At 46.5% G+C, this 12055-nt stretch overlaps 1 protein-coding gene across 12 annotated transcripts in view; it reads right to left on the bottom strand.

The window, feature by feature from the left end:
- The window catches only part of KALRN (kalirin RhoGEF kinase), a 191847-nt gene that overhangs the window by 111192 nt on the left and 68600 nt on the right, over nucleotides 1-12055 (bottom strand). For 11 of the 12 annotated variants that reach the window (XM_072122115.1, XM_072122114.1, XM_072122110.1 and 8 more), the window contains exon 2: nucleotides 4304-4378. In XM_072122115.1, the coding sequence (XP_071978216.1) occupies nucleotides 4304-4378 (75 nt within the window). Of the gene's footprint in view, nucleotides 1-1588; nucleotides 1833-4303; nucleotides 4379-12055 lie in introns of those variants that run through there. The other variant, XM_072122118.1, reaches the window with a different exon arrangement.

The following is a 12055-nucleotide window of genomic DNA, read 5'->3' as shown; positions in this document are numbered from 1 at the left end:
TACAGGGTTTATATACATTTTCATTTACCTTCAAAACATTGTACTAGTATCTGACACATGGAAAGAGAGATGATACAGATCAGAGATGATGAGATCCTTGAGATGCAAATAGAACACAATGGGGGTCATTTACCAAGGGCCCAAATTGCGTTTTTCCGGCGGGTTAACCGAATGTTTCCGTTTTGCGCTGATTTTCCCGGATTGTGGAGCATCGGCGCAGACGTGCACACGATGGAAATCGGGGGCGTGGCCGTACGAAAACCCGACGGATTCGGAAAAACCGCCGCATTTTTAAAAATGTACCCGGCCTGGCTTGGTGAACTTCAGTGCACTCCGACGGACTTCCACGCAGCAGTCACACCTACTGGACATCGGGGGAACTATCTTTATGAATCTCCGGAAGACCCAAATCCTACACACAGAACTCGCTGGATCACGAATGGAACGGGTAAGTAAATCTGCCCCAATGACACAGTCAGCACGGCTGCCTCACCTTATCAATAAAACACACAGTCAGCTCTGCTCAATATACTTCATCTGTCTGTATCTTGTAGAGTAAGTCTCTGCACAATGCTTGCCAGCAGGAAGTGACTGTGTCTGAGCTGGTCTTTTAATGCAATGGGGAAGGGCAGGAGGCAGATAGCACTGCAGTGTGCAGAAAAGAGAAGCTATTCATGAGAAGAATCTGACCATACTGAGATTTATGGTTGTATCCAGGGACAACCAAAACACCAGGACTGATAGAGATAGGTGGGAATTATATCTATGAAATGCTGTATATTTGTTTTTAACAGTGAATTACAATATCAGGGCAGTATACTATATTGGGACCACTAAGGAGGGCGTTATACTATATGGGGGCCACTAAGGAGGACATTATACTATATAGGGGCCACTAAAGAGGGCATTACACTATATAGGGGCCACTAAGGGGGGATTACACTATATGGAGGCCACTAAAAAGGGCATTACACTATGTAGGGGCCACTAAGGAGGGCATTACACTATATGGAGGCCACTGAGGAGGGCATTATACTATATGGGGCCACTAAGGAGGGCATTATACTATATGGGGGCCACTAAGGAGGGCATTATACTATATGGGGGCCCCTAAGGAGGGCATTAAACTATATTTGGGCCACTAAGGAGGGCATTAAACTATATGGGGGCCACTAAGGAGGGCATTAAACTATGTGGGGGCCACTAAGGAGCACATCATACTATATGGGGGTCACTAAGGAGGGATTTTATACTATATGGGGGCCACTAAGCAAGGCATTATATTATTTAGGGCCACTAAGGGGGGATTTATACTGCATGGGGTCACTTGTGGGGTAAGAATGGGTATTGATAAGCAAACAGTAAAAACATGGACTACAGAAACAGCAGCATAGATGTAAAGTGAGCAATGAGGCGGCCTCCTGGGCCACATAGAGTTAATCAGAAACCTTTCAAGACCCTCAGACTCTAGTAGGTAAGCACTGATCCTGCACGGATTGTAATCCCTATAAAAGCCAGGCAGAAGCTTCTGAAGTGCACAGCCTGCTGCAGATTACCAGATTATGCTGGATTACAGCAGGTTATTTACTCGTCACATCTGGATAAAAAGATAACATGGCTCCTAAACTCCGCTAACCTCGGAGTGACTAAGGTAGTGAGGCATCAACACCAGGGACACATACATAGTACAGGACACTGGGGACACATATAGCAGAGGTCATACACACACTGGGACACACATATAGTACAGGACATACACACACAGGGACACACATATAGTATAGGACACAGGGACACACATATAGTACAGGACACTGGGGGACACACATATAGTAGAAGACATACACACAGGGACACACACATAGTACAGGACACTGGGGGACACATATAGTAGAAGACATACACACAGGGACACACATATAGTACAGGACATACACACACAGGGACACACATATAGTACAGGGCACTGGGGACACACATATAGTAGAAGACATACACACAGGGACACACATATAGTACAGGACACTGGGGACACACATATAGTAGAAGACATACACACAGGGACACACATAGTACAGGACACTGGGGACACATATAGTAGAAGACATACACACAGGGACACACATATAGTACAGGACATACACACATAGGGACACACATATAGTACAGGGCACTGGGGGACACACATATAGTACAGGACATACACACAGGGACACACATATAGTACAGGACACTGGGGACACATATAGTAGAAGACATACACACAGGGACACACATAGAGTACAGGACATACACACACAGGGACACACATATAGTACAGGACACTGGGGGACACACATATAGTACAGGACACTGGGGGACACACATATAGTACAGGACACTGGGGGACACACATATAGTACAGGACATACACACAGGGACACACATAGTACAGGACATTGGACACACATATAGTACAGGACATACACACAGAGACACACATATAGTACAGGACATACACACAGAGACACACATATAGTATAGGACACAGGGACACATATAGTACAGGACATACACACAGAGACACACATATAGTATAGGACACAGGGACACACATATAGTACAGGACACTGGGGGACACACATATATTAGAGGATATACACACAGGGACACACACATAGTACAGGACACTGGGGACACACATATAGTAGAAGACATACACACAGGGACACACATAGTATAGGACACTGGGGGACACGTATAGTATAGGACACTGGGGACACATATAGTACAGGACACTGGGGGACACACATAGAGTACAGGACATACACACACAGGGACACACATATAGTACAGGACACTGGGGGACACACATATAGTACAGGACACTGGGGGACACACATATAGTACAGGACATACACACAGGGACACACATAGTACAGGACATTGGACACACATATAGTACAGGACATACACACAGAGACACACATATAGTATAGGACACAGGGACACATATAGTACAGGACATACACACAGAGACACACATATAGTATAGGACACAGGGACACACATATAGTACAGGACACTGGGGGACACACATATATTAGAGGATATACACACAGGGACACACACATAGTACAGGACACTGGGGACACACATATAGTAGAAGACATACACACAGGGACACACATAGTATAGGACACTGGGGGACACGTATAGTATAGGACACTGGGGACACATATAGTACAGGACACTGGGGGACACACATATAGTAGAGGACATACACACACAGGGACCACACATATAGTACAGGACACTGGGGGACATATAGAACAGGGATGACACTAGACCAGACAACTGAACCAGGGAGATGGGTCTCTCTGAGGTGATCACAGCAGCCAATCCTAGCCTAGCTTACACCTCACATGCTGCTCAGGAAAAATGAAAGCTGTGCTGTGAATGGTTGCTATGATCACCTCAGAACGACTTGCTCTAGATAGAGAGTGTAAGAAAGTCCTCAGCACAGTATATAATGTACAGGACAATTATCACTCCTCATAGTATATAATGTACAGCATAAAATCACTCCTCACAGAATATAATGTAGAGGACATCTTCCTCTTCTCATTGTATATAATGTACAGGACATTGTCTTCTCCTTATAGTAAATAATGTACAGGACACAGTCTTCTACTTATAGTATTTAATGTACAGGGCATAAATAACTCCTCATAGTATATAACGGACAGGACATTGTCGTCTCCTCATAGTATATAATGTACAGGACATTGTTCTCTCCTCATAGTATATAATGTACAGGACATATATCACTCCTCATAGTATATAATGTACAGGACATTTATCACTCCTCATAGTATATAATGTACAGGACATTTATCACTCCTCATAGTATATAATGTACAGGACATATATCACTCCTCACAGTATATAATGTACAGGACATTTATCACTCCTCATAGTATATAATGTACAGGACATATATCACTCCTCATAGTATATAATATACAGCATATAATCACTCCTCACAGAATATAATGTAGAGGACATCTTCCTCTTACCATAGTATATAATGTACAGCACATCGTCTTCTCCTTATAGTAAATAATGTACACTACATAGTCTTCTCCATATAGTATATAATGTACAGGACATATATCATTCCTCATAGTACTGTATATAATGGACAGGACATTGTCCTCTCCTCATAGTTAATAATGTACAGGACATATATCACTCCTCATAGTACACATAGTACAAGTCGATATATACTGTACAGCCTCTACTATGTTATAACTCATGATACCTGAGACAAAGGCCACCTTCTCCTTCAGGGTCGGCAGGACATCAGTAGCTTTAAGCCCGTCATTCCGGAAAGAGCCTGAAAAAGGAGGGAAGCAATGATATCATCATATTGTTCAGATAATACAGCACAGAATATGATAAGATCAATAATCAATACAACCATTAGCAATCAATATCAAGGCTCAATAACCAGACGTAACAATGAGAAGCCAATGAATGATCAGATCTGCTCCTTTAGCTGACACATTGGGGCACATTTACTAAGGGTCCGCAAGGCGCATTTTCGTCGGGTTTCTGATTTGCGCCGCCTTTAAGTGGAGTTTTTGTCGCACATGATTGGATTTTTGACTTGTATGCGACACAAATTGGGGGGGGGCATGGCCGACGGACAACCCGACTGATTTGGACTAAGTGCGGGATTTACAATTCAAATTGTGTCGCAAGACAATGCACTCACATACACCGGGAAGAAGAAGGTGAACTCCGGCGGACCTCAGCGGGGAAGCAACAAATGCAGGAAAATGGACATACGATCTAGAAGAATCGCGCTGGACTTCATCCTCGTCAGAGAACACACCACAAGGATTGTGCCCTATTGGGTCACATTTACTTACCAGGTCCTGTCGCGATCCCCGTTGTCCGACAATCATGCGAGCCGGCGCGATTCACTAAGATCATGTGCCCAATGTCCTGCTTCTGTCGCTTCCCTGCTCAGGTCCGCCGGAGTTCACCATCTTCTTCTCGGTGCATGTGCATTATGTGCGACACAATTTTAAAGTTAAATCCTGCGGTTTGTCCGAATCCGGCGGATCGTCCAACGGCCTGCCCCCCGATTTGTGCTGCGTGAAAGCCAGCACGATGGCGACACAATCGCGTGCAACAAAAACCCCTGTTAAATGCGTCGAATTGTAACGAGTCATGCAGTGGAACATTCAGCACAGCTATCAATCAGGATAGAAGATATACATATGAAATACCATCATGTGACTCATTACAAAGTGTCTACAGGGGACTATGTAAATGATCTACTTGAGACATAGGGAAGACACAGAAACGACTGGATAAAGCACCAAAAATGAGTCAGTCTGAATAAGGATACTAATCCAGTCCAGAGATCAGGACTCAATAATAAAATATATAAGGACTATTTTACTAAGGGTCCTGCGGCTGCATTTCCGTTGGGTTTTTTGACATTTTCGGAGATCGCACCGCTGGGACAGGGATTTAGAAGGGGATTGTGTCCCACGCGGCGCGAGCTTTCATGTGAGAGAAATGGGGGGGGGGGGGCGTTGGACGATCCAACGGATTCGGACAGAGTGCAGGATTTAACTTAAACTGTGTTGCAAGAGTGAGATGATGAATTCCGACCTGAGCGGGAAATGACACATGCAGGACATCGGGCACACGGTCTTCTTGCATCGCGGCACAGTGCATTGTTGTCAGACAATGCACTTTCGGGATCTGCACTGGATTGGGTAAGTAAATGCGACCCATTATGTACAGAATGAATCATGGAAACCAGAACTACTATAATACTGCCTCCTATATACAAGAATACAATAATACTACCTAACGACACCAGTAGAGATGGCACCCCAAATAATACTAACACTCACAGGTCCAGAGGAGTGTCACCCCCAAATAAGCAGAGTACCAGTGACATATAATGAGCCCAGGACATGCAGGAGTTAATGAGCTGAATGTTACGAGTGGGATTTCTCATATATAATTAATGGGGAGATCACAGGATAAGAAATCTCATGTAACGAGGGGCCTGCAGCTTCACCAGGAGGACAAGCTCCACAGCAAGAGCCAGATGGCTACAGCGCTACGACCAGACGAGAAACTAGACATGACACTTCCCATATGGTGAGACATCACAAGTATCCGTGCACTGAGCACCCATCATAATGCTACAAAGTCCTCTTCTACGCTGCAGTTCTTACACTTGCCACCTGTGTCGGTATAACAACCTCCAGACAAGAAAGAAAGACACTTCACTTTACGGCCTGCTGTAAAACCATCAGTAGAAGGTGGACAGGTCCAGGACGCGCTGCTATCTGAGCCCATGTCCTGTATTATGAGCAGAGCCCTTCTATAAAACTTTCCAATCTGCTCCCACAAGGTCCTGCAGCAAATGACATCCAAAAATAAACCTCAGGATGGCAAGATAAATGTTCCGCTTCCATCTCTACTCCTGGTAATGAGGACAGGTGATTTTCTCTGTGCAGCGCTCCAGTCTATCTGCTCTCAATAATTCTACGGCCGCACGTGTCACCCCATTAATCATCTGGAATAATGGAGCCACAAGTGCTGCCCTCTGCATCCAAACGCAATTCTAGGAATAGATGCAATGTGCTGCAGGAGACGAGTGAGATACGGCATGTAATAGCAGAGTATAGAATATATAGTATAGGATTATATTAAATGGGCTGCAGAAGACTGGTGAAATACGGCAGGTAATGGCAGAGTATAGACTATACAGTACAGGATTAGATGCAATGTGCTGCAGTGATGTTATACAGACAGTTACAAATCATTACAAATCCCACAATCCTCTGCTAGAGCGTTTTGTTCATCAATCAGGACCCCATGTGACCCCCTCCGCTGATTCCGTACATTCCATGTTCCATCCTGGACACAACAATCCTGCAGCCAATCTTGAGGAATTGCTCAGCACAGACCCTCTCCTCTACTCCGGGTCACTGGGGTAGCAGCTTCTGATAAAATACTGCAGCAGTCACTCAGAGAAGGGCTGTGCTCACACATCAGTGAACCAAAGTGCTCCAAGATCAGCTACAATCCTGGAATATAAACACATATTCACAGTCCTGCTGCTACGAACAACATACAGGGAGAACATGCCCCAGGGAGAAACCAGTACATCAGCCTCTCCCTCCTTATTTCTTGCACACACCACCTGCTGGAGACCAGCCAGGCTATAGGACAGCCCTCTGGTCCCCATACCAAGTACATCAGTGCGGCCTAGGCCGCAACCTCCAGCCACTCCGGTATTCTGGGCCCGACTGCCTCCAGGCCCCAAGAAAAGGCTAGGTCCTGATGTGGGATGCTGAATATGGTTGAAAAAAGTCCATCAAGATCAACCAAGGAAAGGAAAGCCGTCATTGTCCCTCCTTTGCTCCTCGTGGCAGCATATTGTCATCCACAATCCTTAAAGGAGTTGTCTGTCAGCCGTCCCAGTTCATCATATATACACTCACCGGCCACTTTATTAGGTACACCATGCTAGTAACGGGTTGGACCCCCTTTTGCCTTCAGAACTGCCTCAATTCTTCGTGGCATAGATTCAACAAGGTGCTGGAAGCTCCTCAGAGATTTTGGTCTATATTGACATGATGGCATCACACAGTTGCCGCAGATTTGTCGGCTGCACATCCATGATGCGAATCTCCCGTTCCACCACATCCCAAAGATGTTCTATTGGATTGAGATCTGGTGACTGTGGAGGCCATTTGAGTCCAGTGACCTCATTGTCATGTTCAAGAAACCAGTCTGAGATGATTCCAGCTTTATGACATGGCGCATTATCCTGCTGAAAGTAGCCATCAGATGTTACAGGGTACATTGTGCTCATAAAGGGATGGACATGGTCAGCAACAATACTCAGGTAGGCTGTGGCGTTGTACCAAGGGGCCCAAAGAGTGCCAAGAAAATATTCCCCACACCATGACACCACCACCACCAGCCTGAACCGTTGATACAAGGCAGGATGGATCCATGCTTTCATGTTGTTGATGCCAAATTCTGACCCTACCATCCGAATGTCGCAGCAGAAATCGAGACTCATCAGACCAGGCAACGTTTTTCCAATCTTCTACTGTCCAATTTCGATGAGCTTGTGCAAATTGTAGCCTCAGTTTCCTGTTCTTAGCTGAAAGGAGTGGCACCCGGTGTGGTCTTCTGCTGCTGTAGCCCATCTGCCTCAAAGTTCGACGTACTGTGCGTTCAGAGATGCTCTTCTGCCTACCTTGGTTGTAACGGGTGGCGATTTGAGTCACTGTTGCCTTTCTATCAGCTCGAACCAGTCTGCCCATTCTCCTCTGACCTTTGGCATCAACAAGGCATTTCCGCCCACAGAACTGCCGCTCACTGGATGTTTTTTCTTTTTCGGACCATTCTCTGTAAACCCTAGAGATGGTTGTGCGTGAAAATCCCAGTAGATCAGCAGTTTCTGAAAAACTCAGACCAGCCCTTCTGGCACCAACAACCATGCCACGTTCAAAGGCCTCAAATCACCTTTCTTCCCCATACTGATGCTCGGTTTGAACTGCAGGAGATTGTCTTGACCATGTCTACATGCCTAAATGCACTGAGTTGCCGCCATGTGATTGGCTGATTAGAAATTAAGTGTTAACGAGCAGTGGCCGGTGAGTGTAAGTTATATGCTATGGCTGGCGCCCCCTGCTGTGTGACGTGTGGCAGCTCTAGGAGACCATCTGCACAGTCCGGTCCCCCCTCTCATCATAGGCCCCCATGTATGATACCTGGGGCATCTGCAGGTCACATCAGATACTCCCGCAGTGTCTTGGGCTCTTAGTAAGTTTGCTCTCTTCTCAGGATGTGACATGACTGAGAATACAGCCTATCCATCACTAGAGAGCAACGGTGCCATCACTGAGAATACAGCCTATCCATCACTAGAGAGCAACGGTGCCATCACTGAGAATACAGCCTATCCATCACTAGAGAGCAGCGGTGCCATCACTGAGAATACAGCCTATCCATCACTAGAGAGCAACGGTGCCATCACTGAGAATACAGCCTATCCATCACTAGAGATCAGCGGTGCCATCACTGAGAATACTGCCTATCCATCACTAGAAATCAGCGGTGCCATCACTGAGAATAAAGCCTATCCATCACTAGAGATCAGCGGTGCCCTCACTGAGAATACAGCCTATCCATCACTAGAGAGCAGCGGTGCCATCACTGAGAATACAGCCTATTCATCACTAGAGAGCAGCGGTGTCATCACTGAGAATACAGCCTATCCATCACTAGGGAGCAGCAGTGTCATCACTGAGAATACAGCCTATCCATCACTAGAGAGCAGCAGTGCCATCACTGAGAATACAGCCTATCCATCACTAGAGAGCAGCGGTGCCATCACTGAGAATACAGCCTATCCATCACTAGAGAGCAGCGGTGACATCACTGAGAATACAGCCTATCCATCACTAGAGAGCAGCGGTGCCATCACTGAGAATACAGCCTATCCATCACTAGAGAGCAGCGGTGACATCACTGAGAATACAGCCTATCCATCATTAGAGAGCAGCGCTGCCATCACTGAGAATACAGCCTATCCATCACTAGAGATCAGCGGTGCCATCACTGAGAATACAGCCTATCCATCACTAGAGATCAGCGGTGACATCACTGAGAATACAGCCTATCCATCACTAGAGAGCAGCGCTGCCATCACTGAGAATACAACCTATCCATCACTAGAGAGCAGCGGTGCCATCACTGAGAATACAGCCTATCCATCACTAGAGATCAGCGGTGCCATCACTGAGAAAACAGCCTATCCATCACTAGGGAGCAGCAGTGCCATCACTGAGAATACAGCCTATCCATCACTAGAGAGCAGCGGTGATATCACTGAGAATACAGCCTATCCATCACTAGAGAGCAGCGTTGACATCACTGAGAATACAGCCTATCCATCACTAGAGAGCAGTGGTGCCATCACTGAGAATACAGCCTATCCATCACTAGAGAGCAGCGCTGCCATCACTGAGAATACAACCTATCCATCACTAGAGAGCAGCGGTGCCATCACTGAGAATACAGCCTATCCATCACTAGAGATCAGCGGTGCCATCACTGAGAATACAGCCTATCCATCACTAGAGAGCAGCAGTGCCATCACTGAGAATACAGCCTATCCATCACTAGAGAGCAGCGGTGATATCACTGAGAATACAGCCTATCCATCACTAGAGAGCAGCGTTGACATCACTGAGAATACAGCCTATCCATCACTAGAGAGCAGTGGTGTCATCACTGAGAATACAGCCTATCCATCACTAGAGAGCAGCGTTGACATCACTGAGAATACAGCCTATCCATCACTAGAGAGCAGTGGTGTCATCACTGAGAATACAGCCTATCCATCACTAGAGAGCAGTGGTGTCATCACTGAGAATACAGCCTATCCATCACTAGAGAGCAGTGGTGTCATCACTGAGAATACAGCCTATCCATCACTAGAGAGCAGCGTTGACATCACTGAGAATACAGCCTATCCATCACTAGAGAGCAGTGGTGTCATCACTGAGAATACAGCCTATCCATCACTAGAGAGCAGTGGTGTCATCACTGAGAATACAGCCTATCCATCACTAGAGAGCAGCAGTGCCATCACTGAGAATACAGCCTATCCATCACTAGAGAGCAGCGGTGCCATCACTGAGAATACAGTCTATCCATCACTAGAGAGCAGCGGTGCCATCACTGAGAATACAGTCTATCCATCACTAGAGAGCAGCGGTGCCATCACTGAGAATACAGCCTATCCGTCCATCACTAGAGAGCAGCGGTGCCATCACTGAGAATACAGCCTATCCATCACTAGAGAGCAGCGGTGCCATCACTGAGAATACAGCCTATCCGTCCATCACTAGAGAGCAGCGGTGTCATCACTGAGAATACAGCCCATCCATCACTAGAGAGCAGCGGTGCCATCACTGAGAATACAGTCTATCCATCACTAGAGAGCAGCGGTGCCATCACTGAGAATACAGCCTATCCATCACTAGAGAGCAGCGGTGCCATCACTGAGAATACAGCCTATCCGTCCATCACTAGAGAGCAGCTCTCTGGCGCAGGACATTGCAGGGTTTGGTGCAGTATGTGAATAGGTCTTGTGTTGGGGCGTTCACCTCAGGTCACCCCAGGATTATTATACGCACACCAGACCTCGCTGCGCACCTGGAACATGGATTGTAAATCACTAACAGGCAGAACTTGCCAGTAGCAGAGATGTTTGACATCTGCAGAACATTGCGCAGCTCTGCAGAGGTCTGTGTTACATTGTGTTCTAATTAAGATATTTCACCAGATACATCAGATCCTCATCTCCTTCTCAATTAATTTCTGGGCAGATTACAGAGCGGCGGCTGCAGCGACATGATGTGATCCCACAAATCCATACATTGTGCAGTGACTGCAACGCTTAACCATTACATGACTGGCCTGAAACACACCAGAAAGTCCAGGCCACAGGGTCCAATCCCATGGATAGAGCAGCTGCTGGATCTGATGCTACTAGTGCTGTCACACTGGAAGTGCTGAGGTCATGTTCAACGAGCACGTGACCACTGAGCCAATCCCAGGCCTCATCTCATGTCTGCATGAATGGCACATGACCACTGAGCCAATCCCAGGCCTCACCTGTTGTGTCTGTATGAATGGCACATGACCACTGAGCCAATCCCAGGCCTCACTTGTGTCTGTATGAAATGGCACATGACCACTAAGCCAATCCCAGACCTCACTTGTGTCTGTATGAAATGGCACATGACCACTGAGCCAATCCCAGGCCTCACCTGTTACATCTGTATAAATGGTACATGACCACTGAGTCAATCCCATGCCTCACCTGTTACGTCTGTATGAATGATACATGACCATTGAGTCAATCCCAGGCCTCACATGTTATGTTATGTCTGTATGAATGGCATATGACCACTGAGCCAATCCTAGGCCTCACTTGTTATGTCTGTAT

This window comes from Engystomops pustulosus, chromosome 8, assembly GCF_040894005.1.
Source record: "Engystomops pustulosus chromosome 8, aEngPut4.maternal, whole genome shotgun sequence".
Classification (NCBI taxonomy): Eukaryota; Metazoa; Chordata; class Amphibia; order Anura; family Leptodactylidae; genus Engystomops; species Engystomops pustulosus.
Note: the sequence above shows the minus strand (reverse complement) of the source record. Positions and strands in the feature narration are given on the sequence as shown.